This window comes from Sorex araneus, chromosome 6, assembly GCF_027595985.1.
Source record: "Sorex araneus isolate mSorAra2 chromosome 6, mSorAra2.pri, whole genome shotgun sequence".
NCBI classification, from domain to species: Eukaryota; Metazoa; Chordata; class Mammalia; order Eulipotyphla; family Soricidae; genus Sorex; species Sorex araneus.
This window is the reverse complement of record NC_073307.1, coordinates 67,831,844-67,856,864: the sequence shown is the minus strand read 5'-3', so window position 1 is coordinate 67,856,864 and position 25,021 is coordinate 67,831,844. Positions and strand designations below refer to the sequence as shown.

Here is a 25,021-nt window from a genome sequence, read left to right as displayed (position 1 = left end):
GAGCTCGAGAGTTTCCGAAGACAGGCGTCTGTGGCTTTCTCACTCTAGACGAAGGACAACCATGCGAGCAAGCCGGGTTTCAAAGGGGATTCAGCACGATAGACCATATCCAAACAGTGACCAAACTCACTGAAGTTTCTCGAGAGTTCAAGATGCCGCTCTGTCTAACGTTCATCAACTTAAAGAAGGCCTTTGATTCCGTTGAGACTGAGGCGGTTATTGAAGCCCTGGCCAAACAGAGCGTTCAAACTCAGTATATCAAAATCCTCCTCGAGCTGTATTGTGGATTCACCACCAGGATCTCACCATTCTACAAGGAAGTGATCATTGATGTAAAGAGAGGGGTGCGGCAGGGTGATACTATTTCACCAAAACTCTTCAGTGCCACCCTAGAGAACATCATGCGATGACTGGAATGGGAAGGAATGGGAGTGAAGATAGACGGTCGGCAATTACACCACCTCCGATTTGCTGATGACATCGTTCTCATAACACCAAACATTAGCCAAGTGGCACAAATGCTTGCCGACTTCGACCCCGAGTGTGGAAAGGTCGGATTGCAGCTGAGTCTCAACGAGACGATGTTCATGAAAAACGAACTGGTCCTGAAGCTCCATTTGCTCTCAATTGAACGAACATCTCCGAATGTAGCAGCTATGTGTACTGGGGTCGAGAAATCAGCATGAGGAATGACTTGGTGTCAGAACTGTGCAGGAGGAAGAGAGCAGCATGGAATGCATTCAAGAGCGTCGAAGAAGTGGTTAAGAGGATGAAGAACCTCCAACTCCGGGCACATCTTTTCGATTCCACCATTCTTCCTGCACTAACATATGCCTCAGAGACCTGGGCCCTACGCAAACAGGATGAGAATGCTATTAGGGTATCCCAAAGAGGAATCGAAAGAGCTTTGCTGGGAATATCATGTCTCACTCAAGTGAGAAAAGGAATCTGGAGTTCTGACCTCCATCGATGGTCAAAAATCAGGGATGCTGTCTCGTTTGCCAAGGCATCAAAAATCAGATTGGCGGTCATGTAGTGTGATTCAGAGACGACCGCTGGGCTAGAGCTGTTACCAACTGGATTACACCGGACGTCAAAAGATGTCGTGGCCACCCACCAACTAGATGGTCAGATTTCTTTGTCAAGTCCCTGAATGAACGATTTGAGGCTCTTCCTGTGCCTGGAGCAAGCAGATATCATTGGGCTGCACTAGCACGTGACAGGGACAAATGGAGACGTTACTCGTGCCCGCTCGAGCAAATTGAAAATCAACAGGACTACAGGTGATACATGTGAAGCCTCTTAAGCATATGAATATCTAATGCACATTTACATTATTTTTTTGAATTCTTTACATTGATATTTTAAAGTTGATTGTGAATTATACATATATGAATTCTTTGTCTTCAGTTAGAATTTTAAATTCTATCTTCATATATTTTCTATTCTTCCTCTCTAATCCTATGTTTGATTTAGGATAAAATGTAAGTACAGATTTTATTAACTAATTGCAGTCTAAATTCATATAAAGATAAATCTTTAGCAGTAAGAGGGCTTGAGAAATAGTACAGTGTAACTTGGTTTCGGTCATCAGCACCCCAGATGGTCCCATAAGCCTCCACAGGAGTGGTCCCTGCGCACAAAAGCAGGAGTAATCTCTCAACACTGCTGGATGGGGCTCAAAAGCAAAGAAAAAAAAGAAAAGAAGAGAAATATAAAAAAATAAGAAAGATTTTTATGTGATTTTATTATTAGTAAAGAATCTAAAATCTTGGGGCCGGATCAATAGTATAGTGGATAGAGTGTAGTTGGCCTTGATGCGGCCAACCCAACCCAGGTTCTGTCTCCAACATTCCATATGGGCCACCAATCATTTCCCCGAGTAATTCCTGAGTGCAGAACCAGGAGTAATCACTGGGTGTGGCCCAACAACAAAAAAATCCTAAAATCTTTGTTCATGCATTATCTCTTTCAAGAAATATTACCTCTCTAAGAATGAGCAACTGAAGTTACTAGAAAGAAATTTAAGCTTGAATCTTGAAAACCATCTTAAAAATAAGCCATCTTAAAGATAGTTTTTTGTTATTACTATTTTAGAATGGCTTGATAAGGTAATGGAAGTTATCAATGTGGGAAAATCCTTGGCCCCAGGTTATAGAAAAGAGACTGTCGAGGAAGATGGGGTGGATAGCGGGGGATAGGAAGGGCTGGGTAACACAAGGGCCTTGGCCACTTTGGTATAAATGTGAAGTAACTGTTAAGATCAAAACTGTAACATCCACCACTGTTATAACATGTGTCCTAATGGTAATAACACCCGTTTAAAACAAACCCATAGCCAACATCATTGCCAGAAAGCCGAAAGCCTTCCCTCTAAGATCAGGCATAAGACAGAGATGGCCACTGTGGCTAACACTAGATAGTCTGGGAAGTCCTTACTGCAGTAGTCATGCCAGAAAAATAAATCAGAGGAAATTAAACTATCACTATCTGCAGATGACATGAAAATATAAGTGGAAGACTTTAAAGTTTCCACTTAGAAAACTTTTAGAAATAGTAAGCCAGTACAACAAAGTAGCAGCCTCCACAGTCCATAAATAGAAGTCTGTTGCATTTCTGTATGCAAAAGCTAGAAGAGAAAGAACTCAAAAATGAAACTTATAGTATCCAAAAAAATTATGCTCAGGTAGTACAAATGATGTAAAAGACATATATTAAAACCGTATGCCAGGGCTGGAGAGATAGCACAGCGGGTAGGGCATTTGCCTTGCACGCGGCCAACCCAGGTTTGATTCCCAGCATCCCATATGGTCCCCTGAGCACCGCCAGGAGTAGTTCCTGAGTGCAAAGCCAGGAGTAAGCCCTGTGCATCGCCAGGTGTGACCCAAAAAGAAAAAAATAAAATCTGCCGTTTTGAAAGGCACTATAAATGAAAAAAAAGTTCCATATTCATGAATTGGAAGAATTAATACTTTCAAAATGTTCATCCTACCCAAAGCATTCCTTTCACACGGCCGACCCACGTTCGATTCTTCCGCACCTCTCAGAGAGCCTGGCAAGCTACCGAGAGTATTGCGCCCACACGGCAGAGCCTGGGAAGCTACCCGTGGCATATTGGCTATGCCAAAAGTAGTAACAATAAGTCTCACAAGAGAGACATTAATGGTGCCCGCTCGAACAAATCGATGAGCAACGGGATGACAATGACAGTGACCCAAAGCATTACACAAATTCACTGCAGCTCCCATCAAAATTCTCATGACATTCCTCAAGAATCAAGAACAATTGCTACTAAAACTTGTATTTACTCATAAAACTCCCTAAATATTCTGTCATCCTGAGAAAAAAAGGGCAGTAGCACATTTCCTGACTAAATTGTACTATGAAACTATAGTAATCAAAACAATGTGCTACTGAAATAAAGATAGGCTAAAAAATTAGATCCATATCTCACACTCATACTATGTACAAAAGCTAATTAAAAATAGATAAAACCAGAATTCATAAAGTGCATTGAGGAGAACATAAGCAGAGCTCACCAGGATCTGGATTCAGAATTTCCTGATTTTCTATTATATTGATGAGGATAACAAAAATAACCAAAATAATTTAGAAAGCTTCACATGACAATGGAAATGAGCTAAAATAAAAATCCTATAAAATCAAAGAAGGTATTTGTATATAATATATTGGGTAAAGAGATCACTGTCTGTCACTGTCATCCCGTTGCTCATCGATTTGCTCAAGCGGGCACCAGTAACATCTCCATTGTGAGACTTGTTGTTACTGTGTTTGGCATATTGAATACACCATGGGTAATTTGCCAGGCTCTACCACGTGGGCTCAATACTCTCAGTAGCTTGCTGGGCTCTCTGAAAGGGGCAGAGGAACCGAACCCGGTCGGTCCCATGCAAGGCAAACTCCCTACCCACTATGCTATCGCTCCAGCCCGGGTAGAGATAATATCCAAAATATATTTTTAAAATTCAGAAATTTTAGCAAAAAAATCAGTAAACCCACCAAAAAATGGGAAGAGGAGATGAACAATTTCATAAAAACATACAGTCACTAGGTATATGAAAAAGTCATCACTGGCATTTGTTAGGGAAATGCAAATCAAAACAAGTTTTATCTCACAATGTTGAGAATGACAAATATCAGACTGAAAATAATCATATTGGCAGGGATGTATTTAAAAAATATAAGAGTAACTTTCCCACATAACCCAGCAATTCCACTTTGTCACCTACCTTCCAAACACAAAAAGGTTAATTTGAAAAGATAAATGCACATCTGTTTTCATTGCAGCACTTAGTTCAGTAGCCAGAATTTAAAAAAAAAAAAAAAAGTGGGGCTGGAGTGATAGCACAGCGGGTAGGGCGTTTGCCTTGCACGCGGCCAACCCGGGTTCGAATCCCAGCATCCCATATGGTCCCCTGAGCACCGCCAGAGGTAATTCCTGAGTGCAGAGCCAGGAGTAACCCCTGTGCATCGCCAGGTGTGACCCAAAAAGCAAAAAAAAAAAAGTCCAGTGACAGGTAATTCAGGTAATTGATATAGAAATTGTGATTACATATATATATATATATACACACACATATGTGTATATGTGTGTATATACATATATACACACACTTGTGTATATGTGTGTATTACATATAATGAAATTCAGTGCATTTGAAAGAAAAGAGTGGAACCAGGGGACTCACTGCACCTTGGATGAAACTGGAGAGTATCTTTTGAGTGAAATAAAGCAGAGGAAGTAGGATAAATATCAGGTGATCTCATTTATAGCATATAGAAAAATAGACCGTATTTTTTTTTGCTTTTATTTATTTATTTTTTTGTCACACCTGGTGATAAACATTTACTCCTGGCTCTGCACTCAGGAATTACTCCTGGCGGTGCTCAGGGGACCGTATGGGATGCTGAGAATGGTACCTGAGTCGGCCGCGTGCAAGGCAAACACCCTACCCGCTGTGCTATCGCTGCAACCCCTAGACAATATCATTTTAAAAAGACCTTCGTTTTTGATTACAGAAATAAGAATACTAAATTAGGAGCTGAGTTGGTTGGGGGGACGATAATGAGGTGAACTGGAAGTAGTGTAAATGCAGTTATGGAGTCTTGCACCCTTTGGTGGTGGGGAAGTGAGGCAACTCTACATCAAAATGATAAATGTTAACACTATTGTAAACATGTAACCTAAACTATATAAATTTTAAAAGTAAATAATGAGGGGCCGGAGCAATAGCACAGCGGGTAGGGCGTTTGTCTTGCACGCGGCCGACCTGGGTTCGATCCCCGGCATCCCATATGGTCCCCCAAGCACCGCCAGGAGTAATTCCTGAGTGCAAAGCCAGGAGTAACCCCTGAGCATCGCTGGGTGTGACCCAAAAAGAAAAAAAAAAGTAAATAATGAAAAGATCACACTTTCCTGATATATGACATACTCCAGTCTTATCACTGGCACTGTATATGGTCCTCTGAGCACCAGCACGAGTGACCCCTGAATAGAACCTGGAATAGTCCCTGAGTGCCCCCTGAATGTGGCAAAAAATAAAATACCCTAAAATTAAATAATTTTAAAATTGAATATTACCTATTAGTCAATTGGTAAATCTAGATGAAGGGTTTGGTGTGGGTTTTTTTTCAAATTTTTTTTAGGTTTTAGAATTTCTAAAATTTTGGAGGAAAAAAGTATATCAGACTTTTTTTGTTTAATCCTCAATTTTTAATTTGCTTTTATTTATCATTGGTTACTAATTTTATGAACTTTTCACAGGTATAACTTTATACCTGTATATGTGTATAAATCATATCACATCCACGACCTAAGTTCTGGTACCCTTCAGAGCACCTTTATTCTCATTCTTCCATACTATCACTTCATTCTCCCTATTAATAACAGCTAGTTTTCCCCGAGTATAGGAGTTAGTTTTGTTATTCCTTGTCTGGTTGTTTATAAGTTATTTATATTCCACATGTGATCATTGTATTTTACTTCCATTTGTTTTAAAAGGCATAATTTCATTTTTTAATAGAATAACATTTAACTGAATGTGTATACTGTTACTTTTTTGTGCAGCTACTGATGGGAAGTTAGATTTTTCCATATCTTGGTTATTGTAACTAATGCTACTGTGACCACAGAGAAATATCTGTTCAATGTAGTATTGTTACATCTGTCAAAATTTCTAGGATTGGTTATTTGTTTGTTTGGTTCTTTTACTTTTGTGGCCCACACAGCTGTGCTCAGGTCTTATTCCTGGCAGGCTCAGAGGACCATAGGGGATGCTGGGGATTGAACCTAGGGGCAGCCACATTCCAGACAAGTGCCTTAGCCACTGTACTGTCTCTCATGCTCAAATAGTTTGTTTTCTAATAACTAATGGAAATATTTATATTGAGGGTATAAATCTCTCACTTCATGCTTTGTCAATTTCTTTGAGCAGTCTGGTTTATTAAAAAATCATATGACTAGCAGAGTTAATTCATAAAATTGAGTAGATTGGGAGCACACAATGTCAATGAAGATGTGAATTTCACAGCTAAGATGTTAATCTCAGTGAAGATTGCTTTTCAGCTCTACCAATATGGGATGATTCATTTTCCAAACCCGACTTTCTCACTAGTAAGTATAATAATCAGCATATCTTTGCATATTGATGAGTTTATGTGTGTGCAACCTGTGTGTGTACACCCTAAGCAGATTTACAGTGTGTACTCAGTACAATCTTCAGTTGTTTTTCCTTAATTATACTCATGCAGTTTTTTCAGGCATTCATGTATTCATGCAGTTAATTCATGCAGTTTTTCTTGCTAGCCTTTAATATTATTGGAGGTGCTATCGTCAGACAGGTAAGGAAGAATAATTCCTGTTAATGCCATTTACATGCTAAATTTGTTTATTTCTTACTTGCTTTTAAGGAGATTTGAAGCATTACTTCAGACAGGGAAAAGTCCTACTTCTGAATTACTGTTTGACTGGGGCACCACAAATTGCACAGTTGGTGATCTCGTTGATCTTTTGGTCCAAAATGAATTTTTTGCTCCTGCAAGTCTTTTGCTACCAGGTAAGGTGTGACTAAGGTGTCACAGTAACATTTCTTCTTACTCTTACTTATTTTTCAAATAGATGAACCTTTTGTTTGAAACCTTTTCTACTTTTTCAAATCTGTTCAACCCTTTATCTTTTTTTTTTTTTTTTTTTTTTTTGCTTTTTGGGTCACACCCAGCGATGCTCAGGGGTTACTCCTGGCTTTGCACTCAGAAATTACTCCTGGCAGTGCTTGGGGGACCATATGGGATGCCGGGGATCGAACCCGGGTCGGCCGCGTGCAAGGCAAACGCCCTACCCGCTGTGCTATCGCTCCAGCCCCTGTTCAACCCTTTAGTAAGTATCCCAAACATAGGGATGTGTTATGCTGAAGATATGTTATCTCCGAGATGTTATTTGATGCTGCCATTGACATAAATTAGTTTTGTAGAACAGGAAGTGGGATATATAAACACATAGTATAGGGGTTAAAAAGTATATATAATAAGTTTTCTATATTAGTCATACATATTAATAAATTAGTATACATTAATGTCACATGCCACATGCCCACTCGAGTAAATTGACGAACAATGGGATGACAGTGATACAGTGATCATATGTGTATATTACATAATACATATATGTGATATATAGCTCACACAGAGCCTGGCAAGCTACCCATGGCATATTCGATATGCCAATAACAAGTCTCACAATGGAGACATTACTGGTGCCCGCTTGGGCAAATCCATGAACAACAGAACGACAGTGCTACATAGCTCACAGTATAAGCTGTATATCTGAAATTAGTTTTTCTTTTGAGTTCTTGATTCTTTTCAGTATCAGTCCCTACTGGAATTCTGTGATCCTTATTTCCTAAAATTATATTCTGATAAGTGTCTAGTTACCTTTTCCTCTTTGCAGTCATTTGTATTACATTGTTTAGTATACAAAAAAGTCATCTGGGGTTCTTGTTAAGAATGGTCTTTATTCATACCTCATTATAAATAATCTGGAACTTGGCTCACAGTCTGTTTTTTAACAAGTAATACAGTGCATCTTTTTGAAAACAGCACCTTACTATTTACCCATCTTTGTTAAACTTATAAATTCCTACTTGGTGGTTTCCTGCATTTACATGAAGTTTTCATGTCCATTTATGGAAACATTTCTTGTACTGAGGACAACATATCTTACTTCATTTGACAGATGCTGTTCCTAAAACCATTAGTTCTAGAGAAGCTGCCGTAGTTCAGCAGACACAGATACTTCTCTGTGACAAAAACAGAACATCTATGATACCTGTGCAAAATCTTGAACACAACCATATGCCATCTGATACCTCAAATCCAGAAAAAGGAAGTTTAGAAATGAACGATACATGTAAGTAACATTTGCGGTTCCTCGCCATTAGTGAGTTTGTTGTTAATTACTGTTACTTAAAATAAATTTTAATAAATGTCTTTTTGTTTGTACATACTGGCAGTAGTTCTTCTGTTGTTTTTTAACTCCTGATTTTTTTTTTTAATTTTTTGGGTCACACCCAGTGATGCTGGCGGTGCTTGAGTAGACCATATGGGGTGCTGGGGATCCAGCCCAGGTTGGCTGCATGCAAGGCAAATGCCCTACCCACTGTGCTATCACTTCGGCCCCACTCCTTTTTTAAATCCGCTTCATTATATTAGTGTGCTATTAGTGAACAGAGATACTAAATATATAAATAACCACAAAGCTATGAAAATAATTACTTCATACTTGAAAGTCTCATTTTATAAAGAAAGTAAATGACTAGAGTTTTAAATGGAGGAGTACCTAATAAAATTCTCCCAACAAATTGTAAATTGGTCTTTGAAAAATAGTTCTTTGGATTTTGTTTGTTTTGTTTGTTTATGGGCCACACGCAGTGATGTTCAGGATTGACTCCTGGCTCTGGACTCAGAACCATATGGGGTTCCAGGGTTTGAACCTGGAATGGCCACATGCAAGGCAAGCACCATATCCTCTATACTCGCAAAAATACTTTTATTCCCTACCATTTTGCCTAATATGTGAAATATTAAATTGAGAAAAAAATTAAAATTATTAAAGCCAATTAATTTTTCTACTGAAGAACTTTTCCCCCTTTATTGATACAGGTTTTTACAGTTTTTCATTTTATGAATTGAAGAATGTCACAAATAACTTCGATGAACGACCCATTTCTCTTGGTGGTAACAAAATGGGGGAGGGAGGATTCGGAGTCGTATACAAAGGCTTTGTGAACAACAGAGCCATAGCAGTGAAGAAGCTTGTTGCGGTAAGTTAAATTTTCAGGAATGAAAATTATTGAAGGAAGCATTTACTTTTAATCTTTAGGAAATAGATCGTTTTACTGTGTCCTTTAAATAAATGCCATCTTAAGTATGTAGTTTTAGCATTTAAAGATACGTTGAAGGCCAGAGTTATAGTACAGCAAGTCGGGCTCTGCCTCTCATGCAGTAAACCCAGGTTTGATTCCTGGCATTCTATATGGTCCCCCAAGGTCACAAAGAGTGATCCCTGAGTGCAGGGCCAGGAGTAAGTCCTGCACACCACTGGGTGTGGCTCCCAAACAAAAATGTTGAAATCTCTGGGCCCTATTTTCTTCAGGATGTTGTTTTGCTCACATTCATAACTTTACACATAGAATTTTGAAGCTTCTGTATTAAAAATAAAATTAAGGTAACCTGCTCTACCAGTATTTCATGCATAATCAAAATTTAAATGGCAGTATACTAAATTTTATAACAAAACTTTTTAATACTTTTTTATTACTTTGGACAGCTTTTTAAAAATACTTAATTTAAGCACATGGTTTGCAAATCTGTTCATAATCCAGTTGCTATAGTGTGCCAACACCTACCCCACCGAGACTGACCTTCCCTCCTCACTGTACTTGTTTTCCCAACCATCCCCAAGCCAGCATCCATCGTAACCATATGAAAATTATTTTATATTGCTTTTTATAGCTAAGAGGCTAAAGGAATTATCAAAAATATTATTTAAAAATAAAGTTAATGCAGCCCACTTAGGTTCTATCCTTAACACTACATCTGGTCCCCTGGGCACACCAGACAAGATGCCTGAGCACATCCGTGTGGCTCAAAAACTGAAACAAACATAAATTAAATTTTAGAAAATATACATTAGATGAAAGATTGGAAATTTCATGTTTCTGTTACACAAATTTCTTTCTCCAGAATGTTTATACAGTTAAATATCATACTATTTCATTTTGTTTACACAGTAATTTGATGATGCTATATGGTATAGGTTTTCTTCTTTCACTAAACTAGCTATGAAACCTCAAACTAATATTTTTATTTCTTTGTTCTATAAAATGGGAAGAAGAATGACTTACAGTTTTTAAAAAAGTAATCAGCCAATCTTTTGCATTTCCTTCTAAGTATAGGAGCCCTGGAGTTATTATATTGTATTATACTGTACATTTTACTTTTTCAGATGGTTGACATTAGTACTGAAGAACTGAAACAACAGTTTGATCAAGAAATAAAAGTAATGGCAAAGTAAGTTAATTGAAGAATAGAACAAGGACTTGGTTTCTTATGCAGAAGATGCCATGGACTAGTAATATTAAAATAAAAGGTTTAGATTAGGGCAATTAAAAGAACTTTTACCCTATAATTTTATGATAAACATATGCTGATGTCCCTGTTTCTTAAACAGCATTTTTTAAAATAGGAAATTTCAACTATCTCCATTATCACCTTTTTTTTTTTTTTACTTTTTGGTTCACATCCAGAGATGCACAGGGGTTATTCCTGGCTCATGCACTCAGGAATTACTCCTGGTGGTGCTCAGGGGACCACATGGGATATTGGGAATCGAACCTACCACTGTGCTATCACTCCAACCCCATTGTCACATTTTTTATAGCACAATAGTATCCATAAATGAGAGAAGTGTTATTTGAAAAAAGTGCTTAGGAGGAATTTACCTATCAGTCTAGGAAAAATTTTGGACATCATCAAAAAGATTAGGAGAAAGTAATTGGAAAGTTTATTCTGTATACAATAATGTCACATTGCAGTGTGTTCTGTAATCCTTACAACAACTGTTACACTTTTACCCTCCCTCCTTTGTTTTTATTGAAAGTCAGAAATATCAAGTAATTTGCTCAAGGCCATTAATTAATATTAGCTCTCAGTTTCAAATGCAGATCTGTATGATTGAGAGTAATAGACTGGAATTAATTCATGCTTAGTAAGAATAGTGCACGCTGATATTTTCAAAATTCCAAAACCTCAGGATTTGTTCTCTCCATGCCTACCCCTATTTCCAATCCTAAAAGTAAAATGTTTAAATTAGATAATCTGGAAAATACAGAAGATAGTTTTAAATAATAAAAATCAACTCAGATATATCATATAGAGACAGTCATTGCTATTGTTTTCATTTAAATGCATATAAAATGCAATGAAAAGCAGTTTTGAAACATTTGTTAGTATTATATATTTTAATACATATGAAAATTATATCAGTCTTTACCCCATTAATGTTCTTATTAACTTTCAGTAGAACATAATGAAAATTCTGAATCTTTTTTTCACAGGTGTCAACATGAAAACTTAGTAGAACTGCTTGGTTTCTCGAATGATGGAGATGACCTGTGCTTAGTATATGTTTACATGCCTAATGGTTCATTGCTGGACAGACTGGCCTGTTTGGTAGGATGTTCCTTTATTATGTCGTTTGACTTTCTGTTTTGGTGTTGGAACACTGTGTTCATGTTGTAACAGAATCAGTTAAACTGCATTCATTTTAAGTAGGTGTTTGTTTTTTGCTCTGTGAAATGTATATAGTTTCCACGTGAACAGCTGAGAATTACACTCTTGTAGTTGATCACATCAGTATAAATGAAGGCTAGAATTTGAAGTTGTTCTTATGTTCTTTACTTTCAAATGAGGAATGCTAATTCAGATTTCATTTTATTTAGAGATTAATTTTAACAATTATTCAAACTATAGTCCAAGTTCTTTTTATATCACTTTTAGAAATTGGTAAAATATATTGTATATTTTCTTTAGATACTTTCTGCCTTTCTTTTTTAAAAATTGCTTTTTATCTTTATAAGGATAATACTCCACCACTTTCATGGCACATAAGATGCAAGATTGCTCAGGGCTCAGCTAATGGTATCAGTTATTTACACGAAAACCAACATATTCATAGAGATATTAAAAGGTAAAGTTTGCTGTTAAAATCTTTCACAAATTATTTAAAGGATAATTGTTTTTACTTATATTCGCTACTCTTAGACATATCTTAACTTAGAGCATTCTGTGAAAGCTTTCCTCACTACAACATCTATAATATCCTTTATTCTAAATCCAGTGACTTGTTTCCAGTACTCATTCTACTTTACCATTTTTTAAAAAAAATATATCACTTGTTCTACTATTCTTGACTATACTTGTTATACTTGACTATACTACTATGCTTGACTATACTTGTTCTACTATCCTTAACAAAATTATATGTACTTTTATTTCCAGGGTCATCTTTTCTGAATCATCTTTATCCTTCATAGGTACTTTCAGTTTTCCTTTCTGTGTATCTATTAAATTAGCAAAGTTTGGGCTGGAGCGATAGCACAATGGATAGGGCGTTTGCCTTGCACGCGGCCGACCCGGGTTCGATCCCCCAGCATCCCATATGGTCCCTTGAGCACCGCCAGGAGTAACTCCTTAGTGCAAAGCCAGGAGTAACCCCTGTGCATCGCCGGATGAGACCAAAAAAAAAAAAAAAAAGCAAAAAAAAAAATAGCAAAGTTTTATTCAGTACGTAGTGTAGATGCTATAGTTAGCAAAAAGTCATGCTTATAAAGTTTTATGTCAGTCAAATAATCACAAAGTAATAGAATTTTTGTGTAGAGTATAAATGAATAATAATTCCCCAAGGAAGTGATACTTCAGAAGTTTTAAAACTGAGAAGGAAATAAGTTGCAGTTTGCAAGGCTTTATTGGGAAGTGGGGAGCCAAACCGTGTGGTGTTCAGGGCTTGCTTTTGGCTCTTCGGTAAGTGGTCACTCCAGGCAGTGTCCCGAGGGACTGTATACAATGTCAAGGATAGAACTATGGTCCTCAACCCCTGTACAGTCTCTCTGGTCCTAGTGGGTATAATTTGAAGAAAGTTATGAAAAGTGAGAAAAACAGTTTAAGCTGAAGGTATTACATCTGTACAACCAGCAGTGAGAGGCAGCATAGAAACATGATAATTTCCAGGAAGAGAATCTAATGTAGTATGATAATATACAGAATTGGAAGGGGTAATTACTATAGAATAAAACTATACATGTAGGCACAACTGAGACTTGTTGGTCCTGTCAAAGTAAAGATTTCGTTTTATCACAAATATAATGAGACACCACTGAAAAATACTAAGTAGGAATGTGGCATTATATTTAAATTTTTAGATTATTTTGACTAGTTATAGAATAGTTTGTAAGAGGGGTAGTTAGAGTCTATCAGAGAATTTATCGGAAAATAAATGAGAATACTTAGAGATTTAAGATGTCTATAGACATCTTGACTATAGATGGGTCAGGGTAAGAGATGTCAGTTATGACATGTCATGTCAAACATGACATGATGTCATTCATGACATCTGTCTCAGATTTATGACTTTTCAGATTCACTCTGGAAATGACTATACTGTGTTCATTCATACTTGAAAGAAAGAAAGTACTTTCAAGTAGACCAGAAGGGGAAGTGGGACTTAAAAGGATGAAGAATTAATTTTTTTTGTACATTTTGTGCTTGAGTTTCTTTTAAGATATAGAAGTGGAAATCTTAAACTGAGACACAGATTTGGAGCAGAAAGAAGTCTGAACTTTTTGCATACAGGTTAGAATTGAAGAAAGCTGTCACATGATTACATTTGCTTAAAGAAAAATAGTGATTTAAGGTCCCAAAATTAAATCCTGAGGAATTTCAAATTCAGAGTCAATTAGAGGAGAATGACCTCCCAGTAAGATGAAAACAAGAATACTACTAACTGAAAGTAAGGAAACAATATTTCCTTGGAGGAGCCGCTTCTTTTTTTTTTTTTTTTTTTTTTTTTTTTGCTTTTTGGGTCACACCTGGCGATGCACAGTGGTTACTCCTGGCTCTGCACTCAGGAATTACCCCTGGCCGTGCTCAGGGGACCATATGGGATGCTGGGATTTGAACCCGGGTCGGCCGCGTGCAAGGCAAACGCCCTACCCGCTGTGCTATCTCTCCAGCCCCAGGAGCCGCTTCTTATGGAGCAAGATGAGCACCAGAAAACAACCATGTGTTTTGTGCTGTGGAGATCATTAGTGACTTATGGAAACCTTCTTTTCATCTAGTAATTGAGTAAGAAGTCTTGTTTTTAGTTAAAAAGAGAGTTGGAGCTGAAATCGGAGAGAGTTGATGTGTGAATGACAGACAGATCTTTTAAAATAATAGCTGATGATTTGTAATTAATGAAAACATGACATTCTGAAAACTTTTTTAAAAGATGACAAGGATATATCATGTCGATATCTCTATTGAAAGGGAGATGTTTTCATAGAAGAGAGAAATGAGATGACTTAGTGCTTCAATATATCACTGTATATGACCCTCAGGTCTATAACATCAGCCCCAAATGCTGAATTTTTCATACCTCTATACAAAAAATACTTAACCTCAATGTCCTATAATATTCTCCAAGCCAACATGTAAGAAATCAAACTTAACTTTTCCTCCTATATTTCCTAAAGATATGCTCATACCCTGTATAATTCTATTGTTACTATTATAATACTACATAATACCATAATACTATATAACATTATATAGTACTTATTATAATACTATACTAATAATAATATTGAAGTTATATTGGATGAGATCAAAATTTGCTTCTTCCTTTTTCCCCAGTACTCTGCCCTCTGCCTTTGTTTTTTGATCTTTTAACTGTTTCTCATTTGCCTTAGCACTAACTTTCATAGTCAACCTTCAGTAGTTTGTACTAGTTCTTATCCGTTTACTACTATGATCAAGTTATGACACTAAAAATTAAATTTGGTGGTATACCAGTTCCCTGTTATGAATTTTATTTAGCATCCTATTGCAAAAAAAAAATAAAATCCAAGATCTATTCATTTTCAGTGATACTAGCTTCTTAAAATTGAACATATTTTCTTAATAATTTTGTACTTGTTGCTTCATTGCCTAAAGTTTGTTTACATAAACCATGACTTCTAATATTCCTTCAAAACTAAATTTTAGTTTCTCTTTAGAATTTTCCCAACTCTTCCTGGTACAAGTGCACTTTCAGTATTTTCTACGTATTATCACCTTTATGGAATATTTTGTATGCTTTTAAAAATAACTTGTATATTTTTGTCAAATACAAGATTTAAAGACTTTTCTCAAGAGGGGTCAGAGCAATAGTACACCAGGTAGGGCATTTGCCTTGCATCCAGCCAACTTGGTTTCAGTCATCAGGCTCCCTAGCACCCCATATAGTCCCCTGAACCTTGGATATGGCAAAAAAAAAAAGACTCCCCCTAAGCTTACTAAAATGTAAAGGAGTCACTGTCACTGTCATCCTGTTGCTCATCGATTTGTTCGAGCGGGCACCAGTCATGTCTCTCATTGAGACTTGTTACTGTTTTTGGCATATCCAATACGAACAGGTAGCTTGCCAGTCTCTGCCTCGAGGGCTCCATACTCTCGGTAGCTTGCCGGGCTCTCCGAGAGGGGCGGAGGAATCGAACTCAGGTCGGCCTTGTAAAAGGCGAACGCCCAACCGCTGTGCTATCATACGAGATTCATGTAGAGGAGTCCTCAGTAATAAAGTTTTATTGCATTAAAACATGAGTATGAAATGAATTTACATAAGGAATGAATTAAGATGTTTTAGCCATCTGCTTCCCTCTGCAAAAGAATTTAGATGGGAAAAAATACAGCAATGAATATTTGAGATTCTGTGGTTGGAAATTTTTAAAAATTTTATTATATAATAATCACATATATGTTAAAGATACATATTAGACAGTTTTAGTGTATGTGATCAAAATCATTTGTTGACCAGTAAATGGAAGTGTTCTGCTGATGAGTAGGTGAATTTGGCTTTTTTATTTTTCTTTTTGGGTCACACCTGGTGATGCACAGGGGTTACTCCTGGCTCATGCACTCAGGAATTATTCCTGGAGATGCTCAAAGGACCATATGGGATGCTGGGAATCAAACCCAGGTCAGCTGCATGCAAGGCAGACACCCTACCCACTGTGCTATCACTCCAGCCCCTGTGGTTGGAAATTTTTTAAATGAGATGAGAAGTAGTGGGAAAGTAAGAGTGGTGCTTCAGGAAACACTGAGGGAAGTTAACCTATAATAAATTGGGTAATTATAAAAAATACCACTAATGTGATAAGTTTTATTTCATTTTTCTTTCCCCTAAACTTTTTTTCAGAAAAAAAGTAAAAGAAAACAACTACTTTTATTTAACTTTAATATGAATTCTGTATTTATTAAAATTTCAGTTTTTTATGGTGTATAATAAAATTATTTTCTTTGTAAATGAGTATGCACATAAGTATATATATTTCCATTTAGGACATTTTCTAACTTTTTTTGAAAACCATATTTTCTTCAAATTGCAATTTTTCTTTTAGTGCAAATATCTTACTAGATGAAGTCTTCACAGCTAAAATATCTGACTTTGGACTTGCACGGGCTTCTGAGAAAATTACCCAAACTGTGATGACTAGTAGAATTGTGGGAACAACTGCCTATATGGCACCTGAAGCTCTTCGAGGAGAAATAACACCTAAATCTGACATCTACAGTTTTGGCGTAGTAAGTTTCATTTTTACAATAATTAACTATTGTGTATTCAAAAAATGAAATACGAAGGGGCCTCGCAGTGGCTCTCTCTTTTGCTGCCTGCGTTCAGTGGTCTCGTGCCACTTCCCCCACACCCAGGAAGGTCGATGGCGATGGATGGACAAAGGAAGGAACGAGGGCCAGGCTGGTTGGTCTCAGTTGCCGTTTATTCCAGTCTCATCTCCATTCTTCTCTGATTCTCCTCCTGCTTCTTCCTCCCCATGCTGCTTCATTCTCCTTCTGGATTCCCCAGCCCACTCTTAGAGCCTATTTAAATCCCCACTGCATGAGGTCTTGGGGTAACAATTACACATAGGGTCGTCATACAGTCAGCTGATGTAAGGTCCTTCCCTCAGGGGAAGCTTCTTCTAGGACAGATTGTCATCCAGCAAGATGACTGACCTAAGGGCAAATTATAGGTGTGTTTCTCCTCTCCTTAGTCCAACAAACATACATTCATAATATTAGTCATTTTTTATGGACACAGTAAGAGATAATAATTAAGCTTATAGGATTGCTCTCCTGGGGCCATCTTGCTATACATCTCAGACTACAGTGCTCAAGCCAGATTGGTCCTTCCTAACCCTAGCAGGGTCCTAATCTTGTTATTACTGTTTTGATCATGACAGAATTTGTCCATGACCATGCTCTTAACTTATAATTAAGTATTGTGGCACTTTGGCTTGGCCCATTTTGATGCCAGGGTAACTCACAGCTTGCCCTGGGTCCATTTAGTCTCTCGTCGGGACTCTCCTTTTGGGGTGCTAGGAACTAAAGGCAAATGAGGCTTAAGTCAAGGAAGCAGATGCCCCGGAGTGAGTATTGTTCGAAGTCAGTTAACTCCCAAGTTACAAAAGCATAATATTAGCTATCTTCCTGTGTCTATACAAAAAGGACATTGCTTTAAAGTAAACTATGCAAAAAGACATAAGAGAAGGAGAAAAGAAACATTTCATTCATGAATATAAAATCATAGATGTCTGAGGAATCTACCTTACAAGTTAACAGAGTCTGATTACGGGGAAAAGGGTGATAGACCAGTGGGGGAAGAGAGCACAGAGAAGAGTTTACAGGTAAACACAGTGGAATGGAAGTGCCTCAGGAGCAATGTGATAAACCTAAGCTCCCTGTGGCAAGGGAAACAGGACATACCAGTGTTACCTATAATGTTTATAGCTACATTCCAATAAACACAAAGGAATGGAGGTGCTTCAAGGAGCACTGTGATGGGTAGCACTGCAGCATTGTCGTCCCCATTGTTCATCAATTTGCTTGAGCGGGCACCAGTAACGTCTCCATTGTGAGACTTGTTGTTACTGTTTTTGGCATATTGAATACACCATGAGTAGCTTGCCAGGCTTTGCCGTGCAGGTGGGATACTCTCCGTAGCTTGCTGGGCTCTCCAAGAGGGAGAGAGGAATCGAATCCAGGTCAGCCACATGCAAGGCAAACACCCTACCCGCTTTGCTGTCACTCTAGTTCATTGGCTAAATACGTTTTAATAAACTATAAATCCTACTAATGATATTTGGTGAGAACAAACTATTGTTTTCAATAAAAAGGGGAAGAGAGAAGGATGGGAAGATTAAAAGTTGGTAGTGAAAAGAACGGAATTAGGGGCCAGAGTGATAGCACAGCGGGTAGGGCGTTTGCCTTGCACGCGGCCGACCCGGGTTCGATCCCCGGCATCCCATATGGTCCCCCAAGCACTGCCAGGAGTAATTTCTGAGTGCAAAGCCAGGAGTAACCCCTGAACATCGCTGGGTGTGACCCAAAAAGCAAAAAAAAAGAACAGAATTAATGATCTTGGGTACTTTTTCATATGCTTATGAGTCAATTGTATGTATACATACATACATGGATATAGACACACATGTATCCACACAACTATGTTTTTGTTGTGCTAGCAATTGAACCTAGGGCCTTGCACGTACACCTGTGCTCTACCACTGAATCATATCCCTGGTCCATTTTTCACATGTTATCAGGTTTCTGTGAAGCACAGAAATTTTTCATTTTGATGAAATCTAATTACTTATATTTTACTTTAGATCTACAAATCCACTGCCAATCCAAAGTGACAAAGGCTTGAAGCTATGTTTTCTTCTAGATTTAAAGTTCTAATTCCTATATTTAGGTGTTTGGCTTGTTGTTGTTTTGTTTGGTGGGGAGGCGGGGGGGTTACATCTGGCTGTGCTCAGGACATGCTCCTGGCCCTGTACTCAGAGGTCACTACAGGCAGGGCTGCAGGGACCATATGTGGTGCTGGGGTTCTAACCTGGATTAGTCACATGCAAGGCAAGTGCTCTATTGATTGTGTTATCATTCTGGCCCACATTTATGGTTTTCTATACATTTTGAGTTCATTTTTATGTATAGGATGAGGTAGGAGTTTGGCCTCATATATATGTATGCGAATATCTAACTGTCCCAGAAGCATTTGATGAAACAGTATTCTTTTCCTATTGGCATTCTTGTCAGAAACCAGTGAACACAAGGCCTGGGGAGATGCTCATAGAATGGAACACATGCTTTCCATGTGGAAGGCCCAAGTTAAATCCCCAGTACCACATGGTCCACAGAGCACTGCCAGGTGTGGCTGAAAAACCACAATAAGTAAAAAGCAACAAGCATAAATGTAAAGGTTTACTTTGCTATTCTCAATTCTATTCCTTTTATCTTTATGTCTGTCGTTGCCAGTACCTCAGTCTTTTTTTTTTTTTTTTTTTTTTTTTTTGGTTTTTTTGAGTCACACCCGGCAATGCACAGGGGTTACTCCTGGCTCTGCACTCAGGAATTACCCCTGGCAGTGCTCAGGGGACCATATGGGATGCTGGGAATCAAACCCAGGTCGGCCGCCGAGTGCAAGGCAAACGCCCTACCCACTGTGCTATCACTCCATCCCCAGTACCTCAAAGTCTTGATGACTTTGGGTTTAAGTAATTTCTGACGTGAGAACATATAATGAGTTCTCTGACTTTGGTTTTAATCATTTTTTAAGAATTGATTTTAGCTAGTCATGGTCCATGCATTTCCTTGGAATTGAAGGATCAGCTTGTCAACTTCTCCAAAAAAATATTCAGCTGACATTTTTTTAAAAATTGTACTTTATCTGAGAGCATTTTGGCAGTATTGATAATCTTTACTTTCCTTCCATTTATTTTGTAGCATTGGTTAACTTTTATTAACTTTTATTAACCAACTTAATATTGACTTTTCCAAAAAGGTGAAAACGGGTTTTACATTAATTTAGGTCATTAGTGGCAGAGGAGAAAGCATAAACCAATGTTATCCTACAAACTATAATCATTGTGGCTGAAATTGCCACAATTTAAATAGGATATTTTAAATAGGAAATTTAAATAGGATATTTTGAGTATGCCTATCTTGCTTAGCTCTCTTAAATAAAGTTATAAATTACTCAGTATTACATGAGCAAGTTATAAAACCTCACAATTTTAAAAAACCTTCAATTTTAAAAATTGCTGCAAGACAGGATTTTTTAACTACATTTTTCTCTATAGTATGAAAAAAATTCAGTACATAAAATCATACAGTTTACATTTTATTGTGATATTTCTAAAATTAGGTATTTTTTAAAGAATATATACTTTTTGGTCTACCGCACTGGCACCAGTGACTTTTTGTTGTCCTCAGCGATTGTTTTGTCTGTTTAGGTCACACCCACTGTGCTTTGAGCTTATTACTCTTGTCTCTGTGCTCAAGGATCACTTCTCACAGTGCTCAGGGTATGTGGTACTGAGGATAAAACCACAATTGACTAGGTATAAAACAAGTGCCTAAACCTCTGTGCTATCTCTTTGGCCCCTTGTCCCAATGACTTTTTAGATGGGATGAAAAGTGTGTGGGTGGTTAGAGAAATTGGGACTTCATTTTACTTCTTGTCCAGATGTATTTTATACAAGGAAATTTAATTTCACTGCACTGTAAAATTAAGGCACAGAGTTGTAGAATATTTCTGAAATTTAGGAAATAATTTTCAATGTCTAAGAGCCAGACAAGATTATTGATGTAAATAAACCTCTGCAAGGCAGGACAAGGGGTGGGAGTTTCAAGAACACATGTAGGATAGACTCACTGTTCAGTAAGTCACTAATAGAAACAAATGGCTTGGGTGAAATCCAAGGTGTCCGTGAAGGAAGGTGAGGAATGACCATCACTCTTGTTTTTTTTTTTTTTCCAGTTTAATTCCTAGAAGACATATTATTGAATGTGGATATAAATAATTGATCTCATAATCAAGTTCCATATATGATTCCCCATGATTCAAAGCAGAACATGCCTATTTGATATGACAGTACGGTGTCCCAAAAGTGGGTGCAGGAATGATGCATTTATGTGGTAATAGCCTTCAGTGCAGTTGGGCAGTGCTTTTGTTCCCTTAAAGAAGGTAGAATTCCAGGGGGACACTGAGTGACTTTTTTAATAAGGGAATGATTGTCCAAATAAATTGGGAAACTGATTTAATAGGTTATTTGGAGGGGGGTCCCTGAAATGCTAAAAAAAGTGTATAATTAATGGTAATTGTTCTCTCAAGTTTAGAAAATGACCTACCAAAGCCTTATTGATATAATTAAGGATTTTCTATATTTGGATAGCAGGGAAAATCTGTATTCCTTTTAGTTTCTATATGTTGTCTTGAAAGAATTTTTTTTTTGTCTTCATAGGTTTTACTAGAAATAATAACTGGACTTCCACCTGTGGATGATCATCGTGACCCTCAGTTATTGGTGACTAAAACACTTATTTTTACCAATTTTTTTTTTTAATTTGCTTTTTGGGCCACACCAGCAATGTACAGGGGTTACTCCTGGCTCTGCACTCAGGAATTACTTCTGGCAGTGCTCGGGGGACTATATGGGATGCTGGGAATTGAATCTGGCTCAGCCGCATGTAAGGCAAATGCCCTGCCGGCTGTACTATCACTCCAGCCCCTACAAATCCTTTTTTATTTTTACACTTACTATATAAATTTATGTGGGTGAATTTAGCATCTATAAAAATCATTTTATTTTCTTAAATTTTATTATTGTAACAATTCATATTAAATGGTGTTAATGTTGATGCTTTCAGTGTGTAGAGTTTCTAGGCCTCCTTAGTGAGCAAAGTGCCCCGAACCCTTCATCACTGAGCCTCTGCCACTCCTCTCCCCAGCCCAGCCCCAGCCTGGTAACCTCCGTTCTTTTGTCAGAGGCCAAGGGTTCATTTTCACTGGACATTTGTTCATTATCTTCCTTTAATTCTTTATGTAACACATGGAAGTGAAATGATCCAGCATTGCCCTTCTCCCTGTGACTTACTGTATTTGATACAGCGAGTACTTTCATCTACTTTCTTCCATGTTGAAACAAAAGGCAAGACATGGTCTTTTCTTAAAACAATTATTCCATTGTGCATATAAATACCACAGTTTATTTATCTAACTTACATGTTCTTGGGCATTTGACTTATTTCCAGATCTAAGCTATTACAAACAGTGCTGCAGTGAACATTGATGTGCTTTTATCTTTTTAGTTTGGTTTGGTTTTTTTCTGCATGTAGTTCTTTATTTTATTGTGTTATTTATTTATTTATTTATTTATTTATTTATTTATTTATTTTAATGAATCACTGTGAGGTACAGTTAACAGACTTACAAACTTTCGTGCTTACGTTTCAGTCATACAATGATCGAGTACCCATCCCTCCACCAGTGCCCATTCTCCACCAGCAAAGTTCCCAGTACCCCTTCCCCCCGCTGTGGCAGGTGCATTCCTTTTTACTCTCTCTCTCCTTTTGGGTGTTGTGTTTTGCAGCACAGGTATTAAGTGGCTGTCATGTTTGGCCTATAGTCTACTTTCAGCACACATCTCCCATCCCAAGCAGGCCTTCCAAGCATCCTTTACTTGGTGGTTCCTTCTCTATCTGAGCTGCCTTTTCCCCCAGCATATGAGGCCAGTTTCCAAGCTGTGGAGGACCTCTTGGTCCTTATCTCTACTATCCTTGGGTATTAGTCTCCCACTCTGTTACTTTATATTCCACAGATGAGTGCAGTCCTTCTATGTCTGTCCCTCTCTTTCTGACTCATTTCACTTAGCATGATACTCTCCATGTTGATCCACTTATATGCAAAGTTCATGATTTCATCTTTTCTAGAAAACAGCTGCATAGTATTGCATTGTGTAGATGTACCAAAGGTTTCTTTACCCAGTCATCTGTTCTCAGGCACTCAGGTTTTTTCCAGGTTCTGGCTATTGTAAACAGTGCAATGAACATACAAATGCAGATGTCACTTCTATACTTTTTTGCATCTCTGGGATATATTCTCAGAACAACCAAGTGGGATTCATCCTGGGGATGCAAGGATGAATTTTATCTTTTAAAATGAATGTTATCTAGTGTCGGGATAAATGCCAAGGAGTAGAATTGGCTGGTTCATATTATAATAGTTATCTTTTTACTTTTAGAAAGATTCTCATCGTTTAAAAATATTTTTTTATTAAGGCACTGATTTACAAAATTGTTCATAATAGAGGTTCACGTAAACAGTCACTGTCACTGTCATCCCATTGCTCATCGATTTGCTCGAGCAGGCACCAGTAACGTCTCCATTGTGGGACTTGTTTTTACTGTTTTTGGCATATCAAATACGCCATGGGTAGCTTGCCAGACTCTGCCATGCGGGTGGGATACTCTCGGTAGCTTGCCAGGCTCTCCGAGAGGGATGGAGGAATTAAACTCGGGTCGGCCACGTGCAAGGCAAATACCCTACCCGCTGTGCTATTGCTCCAGTCCTTTATTCAATATTAAATTGTTTTTAATACTGTAGATTAAAAGTGAAGTTTAAAGTCAAGGAATGCCCATATTTTTTCTTATAATTGCTCTGGATAATCAGTTTTATGGTTCCATACTTACTTTAATCATGTGTTACATGTTGTTGAGGATTAACCTTGAAAATTTGACAGAAGTTATATTGAATCTCTGTAATCATGGGGCTGGGTGTTCATTTTAACAATGTTAATTCTTCTGATCCATGAGCATGGACTAATTATTTCCCTTTTCCTTATGTCTTCTGTCTCTTTTAATCATGTTGTAGGTTTTGATGTGTAAGTCTCATTTTCTTTACTAAGGTACTTAATGTTCGTTTTTAATTATAATTGGGGTTATTTTTTAAAAAAATATTACCTTGTTCATTGTTTGTGTATAGAAATCCAACTTATTTTTTTTGCATTGATTTTGAGGTCTGTTACTTTACTATGTAGATTTATTGTTTCTAAAAGGTTTTTTGATGGAGTCTTGGGGTTTACTATGTATCATGTACAAATATAGTTTAACTTTGTTTGCAATTTCTTGCCTGATTACTGTGACTAGGTCTTCTATCTAGTACTATGCTGAATACTACTGTTGAAAGTAGTTATCTTTGCCGTGTGACTGGTCTTAGAAGAAAGGTTTTGTGTCTTCCCATCTTTGATTGACATTAGCAGAGGATTTGTTTTATATGCAGAAAGTCCCCATTTTGTTAATTTTTTAAATCAAAAGTAGGTGTTGGATCTTGTCAAAAGCTTTTTCTAAGGATGAAGTCATGAACTTTGCATATAAGTGGATCAACATGGATAGTATCATGCTAAGTGAAATGAGCAGAAAGAGAGGGACAGACTTAGAAAGATTGCGCTCATCTGTGGAATATAAAACACAGAGTAGGAGACTAATACCCAAGAATAGTAGTATATAATACCAGAAGGTTGGCTCCGTAGCTTGGAGGCTGGCCTCACACGCTGGGGGAAAGTCATCCCAGATAGAGAAGGGAACACCAAATAATATGTGATTGGAGATCCTGTGTGGGAAGGGAGATGCGTGCTGAAAGTAGACTAGAGACTGAACAGGATGATCATTCAATACCCCTATTGCAAACCAGAACACCCAAAAGGACAGAGATATCAAATTGGAATGCCCCGCCACAGAGACGGGGTGGGGTGGGGGGGATGGGATTGGGGGGATGGGAGGGATACTGGGTTCATTGGTGGTGGGAAATGGACACTGGTGGAGGGATGGGCTCTCAAACATTACATGAGGGATAAACAAGCACGAAAATGTGTGAATC

General features: G+C 37.7%; 1 protein-coding gene across 4 annotated transcripts in view; it reads left to right on the top strand.

Moving 5' to 3' along the window:
- The window catches only part of IRAK4 (interleukin 1 receptor associated kinase 4), a 49,604-nt gene that overhangs the window by 15,558 nt on the left and 9,025 nt on the right, over window positions 1-25,021 (top strand). For 3 of the 4 annotated variants that reach the window (XM_004617053.2, XM_055141608.1, XM_055141607.1), the window contains 8 exons: window positions 6,931-7,076; window positions 8,252-8,425; window positions 9,178-9,338; window positions 10,523-10,587; window positions 11,634-11,748; window positions 12,156-12,265; window positions 16,710-16,893; window positions 21,609-21,671. In XM_004617053.2, the coding sequence (XP_004617110.1) occupies window positions 6,931-7,076; window positions 8,252-8,425; window positions 9,178-9,338; window positions 10,523-10,587; window positions 11,634-11,748; window positions 12,156-12,265; window positions 16,710-16,893; window positions 21,609-21,671 (1,018 nt within the window). Of the gene's footprint in view, window positions 1-6,930; window positions 7,077-7,238; window positions 7,397-8,251; window positions 8,426-9,177; window positions 9,339-10,522; window positions 10,588-11,633; window positions 11,749-12,155; window positions 12,266-16,709; window positions 16,894-21,608; window positions 21,672-25,021 lie in introns of those variants that run through there. The other variant, XM_055141609.1, reaches the window with a different exon arrangement.